We start from the raw sequence: 22542 nt of genomic DNA on the forward strand, positions 1-22542 counted from the left end.
TGGGGCTGTGTGCAACCGCCAAGTTCTAATTCAAAGTCAATATTCAAAGATGGTTAGAGTTGCTCCAAATAAGAGCTTGAAGAACTGAATGCAACAAGCTTTGATTCAAGCCAATTGAAGATAAAGGAAGACTTGGCTGTAAGTTATAAAATAAGAATCGCAAGAACCCTTGCAGCTGATTTAAAAAAGGGAAAGAGGCAAAACAGCATGGAAATAGCAGGGATATAGAGGCTCCGTAATGACAATACACGTTTTGTTGACTTCTCTGCAATTCTTGTAAAGTTTGAATAGCAGGATTGGGAGACTTGGGGGGGAGGGGGGGAGGACTGCATAGCAGTCTCCAAATTTCCCAGAAAAAATGTCAGTGAGGAAATTGTGCTGAACTAATGGATTAAAAGCTGTTTTAAAAGCTTTTACTATCTAAAAATCACCATTTGCACGTCTACATTAAAAAAAAAGTTTAAATCCATGTTTTGTCCCAATTCCAGTGGCTAAGATGCTGAGGTTGTCAATCAGAAAGGTCAGCAGTTCAGTGGTTCGAATCCCTAGCACCGCATAACGGAGTGAGCTCCCGTTACTTGTCCCAGCTTCTTCCAATCTAGCAGTTCAAAAGCACGTAAAAAATGCAAGTAGAAAAATAGGAACCACCTTTGGTGGGAAGGTAACAGCCTTCCGTGCGCCTTTGGCCTTTAGTCATGCCAACCACATGACCACAGAGACATCTTCAGACAGTGCTGGCTTTGAAACGGAGATGTACACCTCCCCCTAGAGTCAGAAACGACTAGCACATATGTGTGAGGGGAACCTTTACCTTGTCTACTATGAAACAAAGAAATATTCTCCATTATATACTACAAACTCTTATTTGAGAGAACTAATCTGTACATTTTTATTTATTTATCTACTGTATCTACCATCCATCCCTTCCTCCTTATTTTATATACCAATTTTCACCAAGGAACTGAAGGAGCTTCCCTAGATGGATTAACTCACAATAACATAAGCCATACCCTGAAGAAAATTCAGACTGATGCTACTTTAGTTTTAAAGAGGGTGAAAAGTTATTTTCTACATCAAACTTTCCCCGATTTAGAATCTTTATGTTTAAGATCAACACCTGGAATTTTTAATGATGGGAATTGGGATTTTTCTATGTCTTACATATAATTTGTAGATGATATAATGTAGCATAAGAGCCGTGGTGGTGCAGTGGTTAGAATGCAGTACTGCAGCCTACTTCTGCTGACTGCCGGCTGCCGAAAAGTTTGGCAGTTCAAATCTCACCAGGCTCAAGGTTGACTCAACCTCCCATCCTTCTGAGGTTGGTAAAATGAGGACCCAGATTGTTAGGGGCAATTTGCTGATTCTGTAAACTGCTTAGAGAAGGCTGCAAAGCACTATGAAGCAGTATATAAGTCTAAGCGCTATTGCTATTTCAGTACATTTTGTCTCTGGCTTCTTGTTATCTGTAATGGGTTGATTAGAGAGGGAGAAACAGGCTGATATGATAAAGAAACAAAAAAACAGAAACATGCACGTCAGACCCAGCATACAATTAAAAACAACTCACTTCCTCTATACAAGAGGAAACAACAAGCAGCAGAGGAAAAACTGGGTATTGTGAGATTTATTTGGGGGGGGGTGAGAAATGCAGAGAATGAAAGAGGAATGAAGAAGAAATGAAAGAGGAGAATGAAAGGGTCGACATTTTGTAAATAGACAGATCCTAGATACCAACAGGGTCAGCCAAATTAACTGAGTGTTTACAGAAGAACGATAAGGATAAAAGGTTAAACGATAAAACATACCTCTGTAAAATAAAGCTGAGTTTCTTTATTTCTCTCTAAGGCAACCTGCTTAAACAACTTCTAACAGAAAAGTCAGTCCCGGAGAAGAGAGTAGCTCTCCTCCAAGTTTTTGTGATAAGCAGGCTTTGTGGGAGTAGTCAAATTCATTGGACAACTACTTATGTCATATGAAAAAAATAAATCACACCAGTGTTCTCTACTTATATAGAAGAAAAGTTACATTTGAAATGTTGTAACCACAGAAAGTCTTCTGAATCTCAAATCTCTTTGAAATAATTTCAAGGCACTTGATCTGAGAAGGGGGATGGGATCAAATGACTTTTGAGTGCATCACCACTGTGAAGCTTCAAACTCTCGTAATAATTTCTCCTCTCTATAGATTCGGACCCCTGCACGCTTTCAAATCTTTAGGCACCAGCACACTGAAGAAATAAGCTGATATGGTCTAGCATCTTACTTTTCTCTGAAAAAATCACTGCTGGCAGATCCTGTTCATGGATGCTGACACAGCCAGAATGACAATGCAAGAGGCACATTTGATTCCTGCAATAACGGAGCCTTTGATGTGGAGAGGTGCTAATGGGATTTCTCAATATTCCCACCTGATTTGTGTTGTGCTGCATAATTCTCTGCTTTAGCTCTTAACATCACACAGATGGGTATGCTTAACGTATGATTTTTAACATCGCACACATACAGGCGGAGACACAAGTGTGGTGTGCGTGCATGTGTGTTTAGTTAAGGGCGGATAAATCCTTGCAGTTTCCTATTAAAATGTTACACATCTAATAAAACACAGTCGCGTAACAGACACAGCACATTAAAAACCTGCCTAAGCCTGCGCAAGATGCAAGTTAATGTTCCCATCATAAGCCCTTTGTCAAATCTCCATATAGCCTTTTGCAGAATCAGAATAGAGTTGGAAGGGATCTTGGAGGTCTTCTAGTCCAGCCCCCCGCTCAAGCAGGAAATCTTATACCATTTCAGACAAGTGACTGTCCAGTCTCCTCTTAAAAACTTCCAGTGATGAAGCACCCTAATGTCCTCTAGATCTTGCTATTAATCACCACAATGAGACATTGTAGGAGTTGAAGACTACTTTTTTCTGGAGGATGCCAGAGAAAGCTATCAGATGGTTTGACATCACCTTACGATGTTTCTATTTTTTAAAAAAATATAATGCTTTCTTCCTGTGTCTCCTTCCTTGTTTCATGGTATGTTCTTTCATGCAAAGCCAACACATTTTGAGCTTCAAAGTGGTGTTCCTAATTTCTACAGGAGAATTGTCACCTTTTGAACCTTAAAAGCCAATTATGTCTACTTGCATAAAAGTCCTCCCATGATGGGTGTAGTCCATACATCAGAAGACAAATTGATGAGGTTGTTCTCCATTACTCCCTCTAATGCAGGGATGTCAAACTCAAGGCCCGCAAGCTGGATCCAGCCTGTGATGTGGTCAGATCCGGCCCATGGGGCTGTCCTGTTCTACCCAATGCAAAGAGGAAAGATCGGGCCAATGTAGCTTCAGCCCAGTATATGCAATGCAAAGAGGAAACATGGCTATGGCCCATCTACCCTATGCGAAAAGGAAACATGCCAGCAGTTTGGGGAGTGGTGTCAAGCTGGCCACACCCACTCAGTCAGCCACACCCACTCAGTCGGCCACACCCACACAGTCAGCCACACGTGCCTGTCCCCTCCAAGGTCAACCACAGCTCTGATGCGGCCCACAATGAAATTGAGTTTGACACCCCTAATGCCTCTTTTTATCATTTCCAATTATCTTTCATCACCTAAGAATGGTGTTTTGTTTTGCAGCCGTGGCTTCTCTCTTTATCAGATTAAAGGAATCTTGGAGGGGGGGGGGAATCAAGATCTACAAAAAAAAAATTAGTCTGTAGGCACTTTGGTGTCTGCTGAGCTTAAACTGGGACCATTGTTCTTAAAAAATCAAAAACCACACATAGCATCTGGAAGCAGAGGTTCGGAATTGTGAAGCTGATGGAACCACATCACTTATCTAGAGAGGCTTCCTTTATATGTATGTGAGAAGGGTCAATCAAGAAGGGAGATGGCGTATTTGTGTGTCTAATTACGCTATACATATCTTCATACACTATATTGCCAAAAGTATTCGCTCACCTGCCTTTACTCGCATATGAACTTACTGTAAGTGACATCCCATTCCTAATCCATGGGGTTCAATATGACGTCGGTCCACCCTTTGCAGCTATAACAGCTTCAACTCTTCTGGGAAGGCTGTCCACAAGGTTTAGGAGTGTGTTCATGGGAATTTGTGACCATTCTTCCAGAAGTGCATTTGTGAGGTCACACACTGATGTTGGAAGGGTTTACGTGGCCTACCACTTCGTGGCTGAGTTGCTGTTGTTCCCAAACACTTCCACGTTCTTATAATACAGCTGACAGTTGACTGTGGAATATTTAGGAGCGAGGAAATTTTACGACTGGGTTTGTTGCACAGGGAGTATCCTATCACAGTTCCACGCTGGACTTCACTGAGCTCCTGAGAGAGATCTATTCTTTCACCAATGTTTGTAAAAACAGCCTGCATGCCTAGGGACTTGATTTTATACACCTGTGGACATGGAAGTGATTGGAACACCTGATTCTGATTATTTGGATGGGTGAGCAAATACTTTTGGCAATATAGTGTATGTTTCACAGCTCGACATGACATGGAAATTCGGTGGTGCAGCAATGCAGGTCAGAGGTGGCCATAAGTTATTAACCACTTTCTTAAAACAAGAAAAGTGAGCATGTATTCAAACAATAGTAATCATGTAACTTTCATAAGTGGTATCTTTTTAAATTATAAATGTTGAACTTACACGGAATAAATTCTTTATTACAGCCGAAGGCCAGGAACTTAAAATAGCCAACAAGAACAGAAGGTCCACCAGACATTAGTACAAGATATAATAAAACAAGTAGTAACATGAAAGTGAAAAGAGATTATGGAGTACAACGGGAGAGAACGAGAGTTTACCAATTTAGCTTGCAGCCCCTTATTATGTTTTGCCGCTCTCTATATGCTACCAAAGAAACATTTGTTAGTTTATAAATAGCAAGAAGCTGCTGGTCCACAAGCAAATCCATGAGGAATAATTTATCTTGGAGACCCTGAAAGTTTGCTAAAAGGGGAATAAGATGCATACTGCATAGATCCCAATAAAAACTGCAATATAGCAAAACACATCCAACTGCCCCCGAGCAGTTACAATTTTTCTAAAAGGTTCCAGTAAATCTGACTTCTAGCAGAGCAGATGGAAAACCTACATTTAACTCCTTTTAAATGTAGAAGACTCCTGATTTAAGAAGCATTCCAGCTCGATCTTAATCCATGGACAGCTTGATTAATGTTGTTGTCTGGATGTTTTTTCCTATTAATTAGCTTAATACAATAAACATCATGGTTATTTTTAAGATACCCAATATAAGAGATGAGAGGCAACCCCAGGAGGAAATCAGATACTGAACTTTCATTGTTGGCAGGTATCTCTGCAGCCCTTTTGGAGAGAGGCCAGGGGACACCAGCTCTACCAGGGCACAAAGCGAATTGTCTAGAAGCCTGGGGACTCTGACAAATTAGCCATCAATAGCAAGAGCACTTAAATTTATATACCGCTTTACAGCCCTTTACAGTGGTTTACAGAGTGAACATATTGCCCCCAACAATCTGGGTTCTCATTTTACCGACCTCAGAAGGATGGAAGGATGAGTCAACCTTGAGGTAGTGAGATTTGAACTGCCAAATTGCAGGCAGCCGGCAGGCAGCAGAAGTAGCCTGCAGTACTGCATTCTAATGCCACTGTGGCTCATAGACACAAAGACATTAACAATACCTATAGGCTATGCAAAAGAGATAATCAACTAGCCAAAAAGGGAAGAAAAAAGACCCAAGCACCTCTCCACCAGCAATCAGCACCCAGATCAGGATTTACTCCAACATTAGACCAACAAGCAAGTAAACAATACCCCAATCAAGGAACTGCCAAACAAGCTAACAGCAAACAGCCCAACCAAAGAATCTCTAAGACCGCTCCCACCAACACTGACAGGACAAGAACACTAGAATATAAACCAAGAACAAACCCCACTTCTTACTAACCCTGATACCTTGTTTGGATAATAAAATATCTGTTAAGAAAACAAGCAAGTTCAGAGAGCATAGGGATAGAATTAAGATCACGTGAAGTGTTAATCCCACTTTATAATGCTTTGGTAAGACCACACTTGGAATTCTGCATCAAGTTTTGGTCGCCTCGATGTAAAAAAGATGTTGAGACTCTAGAAAGAGTGCAGAGAAGAGCACCAAAGATGATTAGGGGACTGGAGACTAAAATATATGAAGAACGGTTGCTGGAACTGGGTATGTCTAGTTTAATGAAAAGAAAGACTAGAGGAGACATGATAGCAGTGTTCTAATATCTCAGGGTTTACCACAAAGAAGAGGGAGTCAAGCTAGTCTCCAAAGCACCTGAATGTAGGACAAGAAGCAATGGGTGGAAACTCATCAAGGAGAGAAGCAACTTAGAACTAAAGAGAAATTTCCTGACAGTTAGAACAATTAATCAGTGGAACAACTTGCTTCCAGAAGTTGTAAATGCTCGAACACTGGAAGTTTTTAAGAAGATGTTGGATATCCATTTGTCTGAAGTAGTATAGGATTGCCTGCCTAAGCAGTGGGTTGGACTAGAAGACCTCCCAGGTCCCTTCCAACTCCGTTATTCTGTATTTAGCACCAAGGATCCCTCATTTCAACCTTGAGCTACAAATATCCTTTATTGGCGAGTTGAGTTCCTAAAGAGTCAATTAGTAGTATAGTCTTTATTGTCATTGTACAAAATAAATGCAATGAAATTGGTTACAACGAATTGATGCTTCATTCCAAGCCTCCACAGGTTTTCAGCCCCACGTGGAATCAGCCGCAACCACCTAACGTTTGCCGAATATGGGTCATATATAAACACCTGCCTGTTCTCTCTCGGACAAGATCTGTAATTCTCAAAGCCTTTTTAGGGACTCCAGCTGAGAAAACGCTGCTGAGAGGCGGCGCCGTTATAAAAGCCTGGTTAACTGGAACAACTTTCTTCACACCAATTGTCCTCAATTGCCCACACAGGTCAAGGGAATTATGGGTCGCTTCGTTCCCAGCAGTCAAAGGACATCCACATTTCAAACTGCTTCGGCACTTAACGGAATATTGGAAACGCCAAATGGATGCTTGTCGGCAGCCACTCTAATTCAGGGCGAGTGTAAAAACAATAAAGCCATACTTTAAAAGCCACATTCTACTAGGCACACACAGGTGAAATGCACACTAGAAACCATACACATACACACAAACACACAATCAGAAAAACAATGTTTCTAAACTCAACCTCCCTTGGCGTTTGCCAGTGAAGAAAGAGGTGGGTGCATGTGTTTGAATAAACAGCACATACACTAGTTTAGAGACACATCACGAATGCCAGTATGTCCAGTATGGAAGTAAAAAAAGGCTGGTTCTAAAACAATCATAGGAAATATAAGTTATCTGAGGCTTATATATAAGTTATCTGAGGAATTTCCTGACAGTGAGAACAATTAATCAGTGGAACAGCTTGCCTCCAGAAGTTGTGAATGCCTCAACACTGGAAGTCTTTAAGAAGATGTTGGATAGCTATTTGTCTGAAACGGTATAGGGTTTCCTGCCTAGGCAGGGGGTTGGACTAGAAGACCTCCAAGGTCCCTTCCAACTCTACTATTGTATTGTATTGTATTGTATTGAGGCTCTTCCCCCCCCCCCAAAAAAAACTATATATGAAGGAAGATGTGCTATGTAACACTCTTCAACTTAATTGGGTCAATGAAAAACCCAGCAGCTGAATTTATTTCATAGGTTCAGTTGGTTCTTGGTCAAGCTTTTTTGTAGCTGGGCAACAATATGATGTTAGCTTTCAATTCAATATATTCTGCAGATTCCAAAGTGGGTTAATTCAGCAAGCGAGATGACTTTGTTGTGTGAAAGGAGCCTTCAATTATCACAGAAAAGAATGCTAGAACTTACTATCTAAGAGCCCTGGTGGCGTGGTGGTAACAGGACCTAGTTACCTGCAGGATCGCGGGATCGCATCCTGCCCCATACATCCCTACGACTAATCCGCTCGCACAGAGAGGGACTTCTCCGGGTGCCATCCACTAAACAGTGTCGGGGGGCGACACCCAGGAGAAGGGCCTTCTCTGTGATGGGCCCAGCCCTTTGGAATGACCTCCCCCTTGACATCAGGATTACCTCCGATCTCCACTCCTTCCATGTAAAGCTCAAGACCCACCTTTTTCAATTATCTGGCCTGGCTCAACCGTAGTTTCATCCTATTCCTCCTGGCAGGCTTTTTTAAATCCGTAATTTTTTAATTTGGGGTATTTTAATTGCTATTTTATTACTATTATTGTATGTATTCAATGACTGTTACCTCCTCCGTGTATGTGTATGCGTGTATGTGTACGTTTATATGTATATATGTATGTGCTTTTATTGTACGCCGCCCCGAGTCCCTTGTGGAGAGGGAGCGGCTAACAAATTAAATTTATGATGATGATGATGATGATGATGATGATGATGATGATGATGATGATGATGATGATGTAAGGTTGCAGGCTAATTCTGCTGACTGCCAGGAGCTCAATCCTGGCTGGCTCAAGGTTGACTCAGCCTTCCATCTTTCCGAGGTCAGTAAAATGAAGACCCAGATTGTTGGGGGCAAGAGGCTCTCTGCAAACCACTCAGCAAGTGCTGTAAACCACTGTAAAGCAGTAGATAAGTCTAAGCACGATTGCTATTGCTGCCTACAGTCCCAACAAATTCCTCTTCAGGATTAGCATAGCCTTTATTGTCATTGTACAAAATAAATACAACACAATTGGTTATTCAGCTAGCTATTGTCAGAACTTCAATGTTCTCATATTATTTCCCAATCTGCTGTAGCTCTGGATCACTTTTTGAAATGTATCTTTAAAGGCTGCTGAAAAATGCCAACCATTAGGTCAAGGGTGAAATCTACTTACCTTCACTACCGTTTCGCAAATGTGATCACGCGCCACCTCTGTGCATGCGCAGGACTTCCCACGCATGCGCAGAGCATAAAAAACAGATGTGATGACATCCGGGTGGGTGGGTGGAGCCTGCTACTGAGCACACCTGCAAAGGTAAGTAGAACAGCGAGGGGAGGGGGGGGGAATCTGCTGTGCCACGCGATTTAGATTAGCTAGAAAGCAGGAAATCCTACCTTCTAGCTAATATAAATTGTGCATCACAGCTGATCATCAGAAATACAGGCTTGCCTGAACCAGAGGCATTTTTTTACCATCGGTTTGGGTGAATCGGTAGCTTTTTTTACTACTACCAGTTCGGGCGAACCAGTCTCAACTGGTAGCATTTCACCTCTCCATGATGTAGGTCTCCATAATGCAATTTAACTGCTCTGGCAAAAGCAAACATCAAGATGCTATCATTTAAAAAAAAAAAAGAACACTAAAATAGCAAACATCGTCCCTGATAAAACAACAGTTCTCAGACATGTTGGGCAGGAAGCCTGATTTGATCTTGTGATTGTTATTTGTCATTTCCCTTGGAATGTCATGAAAATTGGACTGTTTCATTTGCTCCTTTTGTCAATGCTTCTTGACAATCTCCCCATTTTGTTTTAGCTTTAAAAGCAGCAACTGTCTCAGTATTTTGATTAAGAAAATCTGATTCAGAGAAACCAAGGTTAAAACTTCAAAACATGTAGATGCTCAAAAACCTAGAACATAATGGAGCTGTTTAGTTAGCTGGTAGAATTTTCCCGATCTCAACTGTGTTGAGTGCAGGTATCCTGAAAATAGGGTAGGAAACATTCCAGTTTTCCTCAATCATCTTTACGTATGGCAGCTTCAGCCTAGTCTCACATTACTCCCTTCATAAATCTTCTCTCTATATAAAAGCCAAGTGCCACTCACTCATCACAAAATCTCCAGAACTGTAAAGCCTACAAAATTGAAATTTGGTATATATGTTCCTCTTGACTTCTAGGTGCTCACTAAGAAAGGATTTTTTGGAAATGACCATCAGATCATCAGTATTTCTTATACAGTATTATATTAACATGCATTGATGCTAAGGAATTAGACGTTCTACTCCCCCTCCCCACCTGAAAGGAACTCTGTTCCAACTGCCAGTTGCCCTATATAGGCGTGGCCAGTGGATGACTCGTCCGGCCTGCTGGCTGGCCCAATCACATGGTTTTGTAGTGAAGCACGGGTATCCAGCTAGTTCATAATATGAACAACCCATCCCACCTCTTTTGTTGCTTTGCAAACTCTTCTGTGCTGCCATTCTACAACCGAGTAGATGCAACAGACTAAAACTAGTCTCAACCTGGCCTTGTTTTGCTTCCAGCTATAGGCTTTGTTTTTATACCTGATGCATCAGCTGAAATTACATTTAAAAACCAAAAAGCCAGCAACAACAACACATAAACCCTCACAGAGCACAAAATGAAACCTCCAAAGGTAGATGGATAAAGCCATTTAATATTTTAAATGGAATCCTGATTGCCAGGGCTTTCTTTCTTCTTCTTTTTAAGCATGTGCTTCCAGTGCATAATTACGAGGCCTTAATTTGTTTTCCTCAATATATTGTAAATAGAAGGTGCATGAGATTATCCTCAGCCAAGTAGAGTCATGCATCAAACACCAGGGCCATTTCTTCACAGCGTTTAGACGCAATCATGGTCCTCTTACTTCATAATCTGTCACAAGTGTGACAAGGGGCACTAGTTCTAAAGTTCTGAGAAAGTGCCAAGAAGGTGAGGGATGGACAGGATTCATAGATCTGTGGTTGCTAATTAATTATATGAACAAGGGATCCCCAGGAGGGATAGGGGTGCATTTCACAGGAATAAGAGGAAGGTCAATACAGATATTTTGTGGGGTAGAAAGGGGGCGAAGACAGACCCTCTCTAATGGTTCTCAGAGTACATGATGGATGCCGATAGTAGAGTCATTGAATTCTGTCTATAGGTGTGAACAATAAAGAACTCACGGAGGAAGGCAAATATACATGTCCCAGGATAATATTGCAAGACCCAATCTGGGTCGGCTACCGGGACCAAAGCTTTAGACAGAATAACAGAGTAACAGGATAATAAGAGTTGGAAAGGACTTTGAAGGTCTTCTAGCCCAACTCCAGCAGGAAATTCTATATCAGTGATGGCTAATCTTTTTTGGTGCCAAGTACCCAAAGCGTGCATGTGTGCAAAACCTCAAAATGCAATGCGAGCAGCCCCCTCACATGTGCCCCCTTCCCTGCACATGCACCCCTCCTCCCTCACCATTTTTTTAAATTTCCAGGTTGATGCAGGAGGCTTTCTAGGCCCAAAATGGGGCGCATGCAACCGCCGCACCCTGTTTTGCCTTCCAGGTTGGTGTAGGAGGCCTTCCAGGCCCAAAATGGGGTAGGGGGGCATATGCACGCACACAAATCCCCAAAAATCAATGAGAGCGGCCCCTGCACATGCACCCCATCCTCTGTGCATGCACGTGTGTCCCCTCGCATGTGTCCCCCCCCCCATGCATGTGCAGCAGAGACCCAAAGACCAGCCGGCTGGCAGGAGGCACATGCACGGTGGAGCTGGGCTGGGGCGATGGCCGGCATGTCCGCAGAGAGGCTCTGTGTGCCACCTGTGGTGTGAATGCCAGAGGGTCGCCATCACAGCTCTATATCGTTTCAGATGAATTGTTAATCTTCCACGCTTTCTCTCTCTTTCTGAGCATAGTAGAGAGAAGTTCCCCGTGGATGGGCTCCAGCACGAGTCTGAAAGTTGGAAAGGCTAAACTTGTCATAGGACCTCGAAACCATTTCTCCTTACCGCAGAAAACCGATAATAAAAGGCTAAAGCTCTGCAACAAAAGAAATATTACCATCTCACTTTGCATAATATCCGCATCAACTTTTAAGGATTTCTGGCGTATTAAAGCATTCAAAGCAGCTCAAATGCTTGTGTACCTCCTCAATGGCTGGAGACCTTCCTTTCTTGGATTAAACACAAGATGAAGTTCAATAACCACCTATTCATAACTAGGATCATGAAATTGGAGTCAATGATGAGCTTGTAATGGCACAGCTGGAGGCCACGGACTCGGAAAGGGCAAGGAGAAAGGGACAGAAATAGAGACGGCAGAGTGTAAGGGAAGGCGGGGGTGCTGAAGGGAAGAGAAAAAGAGGGAAGGGAGAAACAGAAACAACATTCTCTGTGAAAAGGGGCTCTTGCAAACCTCATTCACTAAATTGACTCTTTCTGAACTGAACCGAGTCGAAACAACAACCAAAGATCTGGCTATGGAAGAAAATAGTAATTAATTTGTGAGGCTTCTTCTCCGGTAACATTGTACAGCAAACTAGAGCATACAAAACCTTTGCTAGACCAATTCTCAAATACAGCTCATCTGCCTGGAATCCACACTGTATATCGGACATGAATACAATTGAGCGGGTCCAGAGGTATTTCACGAGAAAAGTCCTCCACTCCTCTGATCACAATAGAATCCCTTATGCCACCAGGCTTGAAATTTTGGGCTTGGAGAACCTAGAACTACGCCAATTAAGGTCTGACCTAAGCATAGTACACAAAATTGTCTGCTACAACATCCTACCTGCCAACGACTACTTCAGCTTCAACCACAATAATACATGAGCACACAATAGATACAAGTAAACCATGCCAAACTCGATTGCAGAAAATACGACTTCAGCAACAGAGTGGTCAACACCTGGAATGCTCTACCTGACTCTGTTGTTACATCCTCAAACCCCCATAGCTTTAACCTTAAACTGTCTAGTGTGGACCTCACCCCATTCCTAAGAGGTCTGTAAGGGGGCATGCATAAGTGCACCAGCGTGCCTACTGTCTCTATCCTATTGTTCCCATTTATTCGTACCCATTTCCTGTGTTCATGTTTATACTTATACCTGTTATCTCGTACATGTTTGACAAACTAAATAAATAAATAAGCTCAATAAGCTTATCTTTCTGTAATGTCATTTTAAAGGTAAGGGATGTGGTGGCTCAGTGGCTAAGACACTGAGCTTGCTGATCAGAAGGTTCAAATCCCAGCAGTTCAAATCCCAGCGGTTCAAATCCCAGCGCTGCATAACGGAGTGAGCTCCCGTTAATTGTCCCAGCTTCTGTCAACCTAGCAGTTCAAAAGCACGTAAAAAATGCAAGTAGAAAAATAGGAATCACCTTTGGTGGGAGGATAACAGCATTCGGTGCGCCTTCAGCTTTTAGACATGCTGGCCAAATGACCATGGAGACATCTTCAGACAGTGCTAGCTCTTTGGCTTTGAAACGGAGATGAGCACCACCCTCTAGAGTCAGGAACAACTAGCACATATGTGTGAGGGGAACCTTTACCTTTATTGTCATTTTGCTGGTAAGTTAGAAAGTCAAATGGTGAAACTAAGGTTAACCTAGAATGGTGGTGAAGTCAGATGGAGCTGAGCAGATATGATTGAGACAGAGAGCCAAGGTGGCACAGTGGTTAGAGTGCAGAACTGCCGGCTACTTCAGCTGACTGCTAGCTGCAGTTCAGCAGTTCAAATCTCACTGGCTCAAGATTGACTCAGCCTTCCATCCTTCTCAGCTGGGTAAAATGAGGACCCAGATTATTGAGGGCAATAGGCTGGTTATGTAAACTGCTTAGAGAGGGCTATAAAAGCACTATGAAGCAGTATATAAGTCTAAGTGCTATTGGTATTGAAGCCAACCTGCCAAGGAGAAAGACCTCCAAAAATCACAAGCAGAAAATGGCAGGCAAACCGCTTCCCTGTTATTTTTTTTTCCCATCCTCTCTTCCAATGAGTAGCATTTGTGGAAATGTCAGATCCTCTAGCATACTAACTGGGGAGCATATGGCTAGGATGAGGGAGAGAAGAACAAAAAGAACTGTCCACTTCTGCTAAGTATTCCTTCTGGTTTCCCATCCATATCCCTTCTGGGTATGAGCCCAGAGGAGCTTCCAGTTGTCCACATTGCCAATCATCTGCCAATCATAAGATTGTGACATTGCAAAATGGATAAGATTTAGAAGGAGAAGGGAGGAAGGAGAGATAACTCCATAATTAAACCATGGTGAAAACAATGATTTGCAGATTAACACAATGACCTATAATTTAACAGAATAATAGAGTTGGAAGGGATCTTGGGGGTCTTCTAGTCCAACTCCCTGCTCAGACAGAAAACCCTATACTATTTCAGACAAATGGTTTAGACCATCTTCAGTCATAATCGAAGAGTGGTTCACTCATTGCAGTAAGCTAAGCTTTAATTTACAATTATTTATTTAATATACTATAGTTGGCTGGAATCACTTAGTACAAATCACTTAAAGAGACACCAACCATAGTTTGCAAACTACAAGAGCTGAACGTGCATGATAAGTCAAACCAAAGAAATCACAAAGGACCTGGTATTTTTGTATGAATTAGGCCAAGTCTACAGATGATTACATAACCTGTGTAGAACAGAGATGGGAATTTGCAACACCCCCCGATGTTTTTATAATATCTACTCAAGATGCGTGGTTCAGTATAAATCCAGCCAATGTCATACTAGATATTATTCTGTTCTAAATTCCTTAATTCATAATTTAAACAAAAACCAAATAGAACATTTGTGGTTGTTACCTTATAGATTATGGACATAATGTCCTTCCTTGTAAGACTAGTCTCAGTGTATATTTTCCCTCTGTCTTTATCTTTACATGACTGAAACAGATGTCTGTTCTTTGGATTAGCACTTAATGAGCAAATGTTTTTATTGTCCTAAGCTTGGATGTTTTATCTTATTGTTTGTGTGTCCCCACACACATTTTTTGGCAAAGAAGAACTCATAAGCATAAAAATGAATGTGCCCATTTTCCTATGAAATCTTCTCAATGCATTTTTCGTATACACCATCTCCTTACATTTGCTATATTTAAGTGCAAGGAAGCTGTAACCTTTATTTTTAAAAATGCAATTTCAAAAAATGCTCTCAGCAGCATTTTAGTTCAGATTGCCTCCCCCCCCCCTCTTTTCCATACGGTTTACTTCTACTAGTAAAAGAGTAATCAAGAGTAGTAAGGAGTCCTCAAAGTAAGTAAGGCAGGGCTCTGAGACCATAATCAAAGAAACTTTTGTCAAGAAGCCCAAACACAGAAAAAGATGTCACAAGTTCCCTCAAGAAACACACAATCCATATATATGAACCAGTGGTGGGATTCAGCCAGTTCGCACCTATTTGGGAGAACCGGTTGTTAACTTTCTAAGCAATTTGGAGAACCGGTTGTTGGAAGAAAGCTCATTTCTCACACAACCCTGATGCGGCCCTCAATGAAATCGAGTTTGACACCCCAGCTCAAGTCTATACACAAGACTCTAGTCAATTAATGTTCAATACTAAACTGACACTAGAGAAGGGTCAATGGAATTCAAGAGGGAGATGCACCAGTTGTGGCAATGTAATGACTCTAGGCTGATGACTCGCTTAACTCTTCCTCCAGCCCTGCCTGCTCTTCTCCTACAACAGCTTATTAAAATCCAATGTAATTTGCACGATACTCTCTAAGTACTGACTGAGGCTTACTTTTATCAGTGTTATCAATGGCTTGATCATCTTCTAAGGTCTCCCTTTAGCCATCCTTTTTCCAGTCATTTGGGAAGGTTAAGCATTTAAATTAATGACTAAGCTTACTTTCTTCAGATATTCAAAAGACTATGGTTATTCTACCACACAGTGCTCTTGTCAATGGCAGATGATGTCGACAGATGGCTAGGCCCACGGATGTATTCATCCATGGAAACACACTTGAGTTTTCTTCCCCACTTTGCTTGTGCAAAGCCAATCAGCTCAGCTCCCCACCCCCATTTGCTCAAAACCCCCTGGGGATGGCAACCCATAATTGGAGAACAGCAGTGATCCAAATTGTATTTAAGAATAGAGGAGAAAATATGCTCAGATGAGCCCCCATGAAGATTATTGCATCTTGAACAAGCTTCCTGCTGAGAAAACTGCATGTATGTATTGGGAGGAAGTGGGGGGGGGGGCTCCTTTCTTGCAATGTACTTTAAAAAATCATTTGGCTTTTTCCAGAAAAAAAAATCCCTTTGTTTTATGTGAAATGTGTAAGGCTGCTGTCATTTGAACCCCATGTCTAATTTTTGTTACTAAGAAAAAAATGCAATTTTTCCCTTTCATCGTACATTATCTTCATAATCTGGCCTCTGCTTAATAGCAGAAACTCTCTTTTATTCAATTGCTGTCATGCCACAGCATATAACTTTTATATGCTGTTTTTGCTCTCTAGCCCCATCTCGTGGCCGGAGGGACAAATACCCTAAGACGATCATGACATTCTGTTGTTGCTCTCTACCCCCATCTAGTGGCTGGAGTGACAAATAGCAAGTATATTGTTTGAAGCTAACCCAACCCGTTTACCCATCAGCCCGCACTCTCAAAATAAGTACACGCTGGGAAGCCATGCTCCACTTCCTTTAGCATTTGGAGAAGGCAGAAGCACAAAGAAGAATCCGTCTTAATCTGTGGCACGTGGTCATCCAAGGACAAAAACACATCCCACACACAGAGCATCGCTGGGGAAATTTAAATTGCTTGCATTTATTCATTGTTACATTCAGCGGTAACTCAATACTGTCTATCTTGTATTTGGTTCCCATCGTACGCATCCCTATTTTCCCCAGTTTCACCACATCCTGTTCTTTCAATAAAGCATTCAGATCTATGCACACGGTCTGTTTGATTGGAGAACAGGTGGGTTTAGATGCATGTTCAGCTGCACACAGACTAATGTTTAGCGAGGACAGAACAATCCCATTACAGTTACAGTTGATTAGCATTCTAGAATGCAGAGGGCCAACAGGCAGCCTTCACTTGAGCCATGAAGTTCTAGCTACCAAAGTGCCTTCACTGCTTTGTCGTTTGCCATATTTCACCCACCTCCATCTCAAGCAACTGAAAACCTTTCCCCAAAAAGTAACCATGGGACACGAAGGGGTAAGGGCCCAATCTACTTACATGTAATGCAAGTGAGGATTCTTATCAAACGCTCGCGGCTGGATGCTTCGGAGCCCTGAGTTCGTGATTGTCCTGCAAGGAGATGCAAAAGGACAGTAAAGGCAACCCATAAAAGAGAGAAAGAATCAGTGAAAGTCAGGCATTCAGAGATCTCACATAATATTGAATCAAAAGAGATAATTGGAAGACTATCCTGCCAGCCTGAATCTAGAGACCTTTAAAGCATTTCCCCTTCATTGGGGAACGAATCTGTCAAGATCGTTTTTTCTCAGTACCGGGGCAGCCAAATATGTCAACTACAATTATTTGAACTTCAGTTTCTTTTTTGAATAACTTTTCCACTAAAATTCAAAAGCATTTAGTGCACATTTGTGCAAACGTGCTCTCTCTTTTTTGACAATTTTGCCTAAGGTACACAGATTTTCAAAGCATTTTTCTTAATGCAATACATTTTTATGAATGTCTGTCTGCCTCCTTCCCTCCCTCCCTCTCTTCTATCTACCTATCTATCTACCTATCTATCTATCTATCTATCTATCTATCTATCTATCTATCATCTATCTATCTATCTATCTATCTATCTATCTATCCATCCATCCATCCATCCATCCATCCATCCATCCATCCATCCATCCATCCATCCATCTATCTATCTATCTATCTATCTATCTATCTATCTATCTATCTATCTATGTCATCTATCTATCTATCTATCTATCTATCTATCTATCTATCTATCTATCTATCTATCTATCTATCTATCTATCTACCTACCTACCTACCTACCTACCTATCTATCTATCTACCTTTCTCTCTCTCTCTCTCTCTCTCTCTCTCCCTTCTCTGTCTCATCTATTAATCAATCATCTATCTATCTATCTCTCATCTATCTATATCTTTCTCTCTCTTTGCTCTCTCTCATCTTTCTTTCTCTCTCATCTTTCATGTATCTATTTCTCATCTATCAATCTCTCATCTATCACTCATCTATCTCTTTCTCTCTCTCTTTCTCTCTCTTATCTATCTATCTATTTGTCTATCTCTTTCTCTTCTCTCTCCTATCTCTCTGTCTCTCTCTCTCTCTCCCTACCTATCTATCATCTCTATCTCTCACTATTTCTCTCTTTATTTCTCTCTAGATGATCTATCTATCATCTATCTATCATCTTTCTATCTTTTTCTCTCTTCTCTCTCTCTATGTACACTATATTGCCAAAAGTATTCGCTCACCTGCCTTTACTCGCATATGAACTTACTGTAAGTGACATCCCATTCCTAATCCATAGGGTTCAATATGACGTCGGTCCTCTCTTTGCAGCTATAACAGCTTCAACTCTTCTGGGAAGGCTGTCCACAAGGTTTAGGAGTGTGTTTATGGGAATTTGTGACCATTCTTCCAGAAGCACATTTGTGAGGTCACACACTGATGTTGGACTGGTTTACGTGGCCTGCCACTTTGTGGCTGAGTTGCTGTCATTCCCAAACACTTCCACGTTCTTATAATACAGCTGACAGTTGACTGTGGAATATTTGGGAGCAAGGAAATTTCACGACTGGATTTGTTGCACAGGTGGCATCCTGTCACAGTTCCACGATGGACTTCACTGAGCTCCTGAGAGCGACCCATTCTTTCACAAATGTTTGTTAAAACAGTCTGCATGCCTAGGTACTTGATTTTATACACCTATGGCCATGGAAGCGATTGGAACACCTGATTCTGATTATTTGGATGGGTGAGCGAGTACTTTTGGCAATATAGTGTATCTACCTATCTATGTATCTATCTATCTATGTATGCATGCACTTCTCCCCCACCCCAAGGAAAAGGAAACCCCTCAGAGGATAAGATGCAGCAGCAGGCTGCCTCATGATTAATTTAGCCTCAGTGTGTATCATTTCCACAATTCCAAATGTGGGGAGAATACCAGCCAAATTTGCATAGCTATTTTAAGGATTTCCAAGGCAAAATGAAGCATTTTGTCTGCCTAAGGCATTCGTTCAATGCTTTTGACAGCTTTAGTCTCAAACAAATGAAGCATATATCAAAGTCAGATCATCCGTTCTACAACTTGAGTTGCTAACATGGGATACCCTAGATGTTGCTCAATTACAACTCCCAGCATCCCTTGCAATTTGCCCTGCTTTGTATGGATCCTGGAAGTTTCTAGAACAGTGACATCTGCCATTCCATAAAGTGACTATCTTTAGTCTGTACTAGATAACAAACTAGCCATCTCGGCCTTAACTGGAACTGCTACTAAGAATTAAACCAGAGAATGGATGGGTGGGAAAATGGAAACCACATCGATTCTCTCAATTAAATCAGATTTCTAAGCTACATTCAGCAACTTGAAGTGAACTGTCAAATCAAACCAAAGACCTCGACATCTTTCTAAACAATTTAAAATCTTGTCCTTTAATCAGTTTGGAAGTCTGAATCCGATTGATTCAAAGGGATGAGTCAAATTGGAGTCCAAAGCCAATCAATTTTCCGAATCAATGAGGAGGTCTGAATCAGATTATAGATCTAAATCAAATCCATGTTTCAGACTGGGTTGTATTTTTTTGCCTGACTTCTGTGTCTCTAGCAGGACTTCTGTAGGCCAAGGGAGCATTCTGCAATTGAACAACAGCTGTTTCCCAAGCAACTGAAAATTGCAATCAGTGTCCAAACATCTTGATGGAAAATGAATAGCAATCCGTGCCAGGCATCCAAGTACTTACTTTCCATCTCTCCATCATTTTCTTATGGCTTATAGTAACTTACAATTTCAGCAAGTAAACATAATAAATAAACATAATAAATAATAAATAAAATATATCCTCCTTTAAAAAAAAGTACTGTACATGCTTATTTAAATGTTGCTGGTTTATTTATCCACTGGATTTCTATTTCCAATTAATAATACTAATATATAATAAAATACTTGCAATGAACAGTGAGCTCCATATGTCCTGCCTCTTTATAATTCTTTAAGTAGGCCATTAAAAAAATGGAAAAGTAATCACAGCAATAACTATCAAATAAGAGTCAGAAATATGTTAAAATTAACACTGTTATCAGCAAGTAAAACAATGGCAACATCCAGCTGAACGTCTACATTGTGGCTTGCACACTCTCACCTTTTTAAAGGTCTCATCCCCTACCAAACAAATTCATTCTCCTAGGCTGTCATTTTCAAATAGGACTTTTCTCATAGAATGTCTCATAAGACGTGAATGTGTTTAAGATTGTTCCTAACACAATGAATATGCTTTATAAGAGTATCGGTTACTACATTTTATTTTCTCTTCCTGTAAGGAAATAGGTCTATTATCTATTCCTTTGATTTTTGTCTTAAAAAACCCTTCACTAGCAGAAACACAGAGACACAATCACAATTCCAGCACTAAATTTAGATACCTTCTGAGTAAGCCACTTTCCAAGCACACATGGATAAATCCCACAGAGGACATTTGCTTCTCGGGGGTAAGTTTCAGGATAACGTAGCAAAATTGCTTTTTGTTGTTGTTGTTATTGACTTGTGGAGAGAGGCAGCTACCGTAAGATTTGCTTTCTTGACAGAAGGCATTTGACAAATTTAAATCCCTGAGAAACATTTAAAATGGAAGTTCTCGGAGTAGGAAATTGAAATTAATAAGCCTGAAATTGATAACAGGCTGGGTCACAGCATCGTGTTCAGTATGGACATAGATTCCCAGCTATGGGAATCTCCAGGAGTCTCCATCCTTGGCTATTTGAAGACATGTGGAATTTCAACTCCCAGAAGCTGGCTGAGGAATTCACGGGGTTGAAGTCTACACGTCTTAAAGTTGCCATGTTTGGAGACCCTTGTTTTAGAGTGATTTATAAAGTCCCATATGCAATTTCAGGGCAGGCGATTAGAAGGTAGATTAGCTAGTCAATGGTCCACCAAAATCAATGAAACAAACTGGTCTACAAGAAGCAAACAGTTCTGTCCAAGCCACCCAAATCTAAGCCAAAATTACAAATTCTGCACAGGACGAATTATCAGAATGACCAGCTACATGAAACGAATGGAGATTCTGATTTCTTTGGTCATCTAATCCCAGCTGCAGTTAGGCCCACTAATCTGTAGACTTCACCTTTGGAGAGCTGTTATGGATCTGTAGTTCCAGAACCAAATTTAATTGCTCACCTATTCATGTTGGCTTATGTGGTGTGAGAAGATGCCACCTCAGCAAAAGCTCAACTCTCTTCATGAAACCTATGATGGCACTTTATTTCAGAAAATGGCAGAAGGAGGCCAAAAAGTGGATGAATGTACATTTTGCAATTCAGTGAAACACTTCTAAATCCGAGTTTATCTTTGCATATTGAACCACAAGAATATTCGGTATTAAGCCCAATGAGTGTGTAAAATATTCATACCAGAAACATACTTTACCTATGATTTCTGATGATAGTGGAAAAGAGCAGAGACCTGGTCAAGCTTTGCTTGTTCTCTCAAACTGAGGCAAAGACACTCATTAAACAATACACAATACTCACAATCTCTGGAGTCCTGTGTACAGCTCCATGTCTACGGCATGCAAAGTCTGCAAATTCTTCCAATACTCTATGTATCTATAGGGAGATAATGGGGTGGGGAGGAAAGGAGGTGACTTTAATACAGAAATACAATGCATTAACTTTCAGAGGAACCATCTATGGAGATTCTCAGCAACCCAAATCATGGTTGCCCCAAAGATGCTTTTCCAAGAGGCAACTGGACCTTTTTCTCTGAAGATGTTTCACTTCTCATTCAAGAAGCTTCTTGAGCTGAAGAAGCTTATTTGATGAGAAGCTAAATGCCTTCAAGGAAAATCAAAGAAGCCCCAGTTGTCTCTTGAAAAAATTTCAGAGGAACCATTGATCGTGCAGTAGAACCAGTGATGGAGAAAGCACTGACAATCTCTAAAGTTAGTGGCTTTCATCATGATTTCCACTGGCTCTTTATGATGCCAGATCCATGCACCATATAACTTTATGATGCTTGGATTTGTTATAGGTGAGACGAATTTGTCAACACAAGCAAACCTTGATATGACATGAAATAATGATAGGATAGGAGACTTCCTACATAGGAAGAATTACCCAAATTATTATTTCTACTGATCATATTCAATGGATATAATTTTAAACCATTCAACATTGCTTTGCACATAAACTAAGTCTAGGTAGGATTCCATTATTTAGTCTATTAATTGTTGTGAGTAACAGAGCAAAACTTTTAGCGAAGAGAGTGCCTCCGATTCACTGATACATTCAGCAGGTGTATTTCCTTCCATTGCCTCCTACAGATGTAGTTCTCAATCTATTCTTCACCATGGAGCCCCGTTAAATCCCTTTTGTGGCCACGGACCCCCAAGACTTAACGCAAAATGTAAACCATCACATTTCTTCAAGTATTCATGGATACCCTGTAATGATATTGTCACTGCGTTAAAATGTTTGCTAGCCATGAACTGACTGAATTGACACTAAATAGTTAAACTGAGAAAGAGTTATTGCGTAGGTCATGTTCTTATCTGACAGTGATGTACTGCGCCTGCACTTCACACATTCCAGAGAGAGAGCTACTTCTGATCTTTTGTCCGGCTGCCAGTAAAACTGG

The 22542-nt window shown here is 41.1% G+C and overlaps 1 protein-coding gene across 13 annotated transcripts in view; it reads right to left on the bottom strand.

Moving 5' to 3' along the window:
* The window catches only part of NTRK3 (neurotrophic receptor tyrosine kinase 3), a 589676-nt gene that overhangs the window by 287137 nt on the left and 279997 nt on the right, over positions 1–22542 (bottom strand). For all 13 annotated transcript variants that reach the window (XM_081964827.1, XM_081964824.1, XM_081964825.1 and 10 more), the window contains 2 exons: positions 21438–21512; positions 16925–16996 (listed from right to left, as the gene is read on the bottom strand). In XM_081964827.1, the coding sequence (XP_081820953.1) occupies positions 16925–16996; positions 21438–21466 (101 nt within the window). In that variant the 5' untranslated portion in view covers positions 21467–21512. The remainder of the gene's footprint in view (positions 1–16924; positions 16997–21437; positions 21513–22542) is intronic.

Source organism: Natrix helvetica (assembly GCF_964273705.1).
Source record: "Natrix helvetica genome assembly, chromosome: 12".
NCBI classification, from domain to species: Eukaryota; Metazoa; Chordata; class Lepidosauria; order Squamata; family Natricidae; genus Natrix; species Natrix helvetica.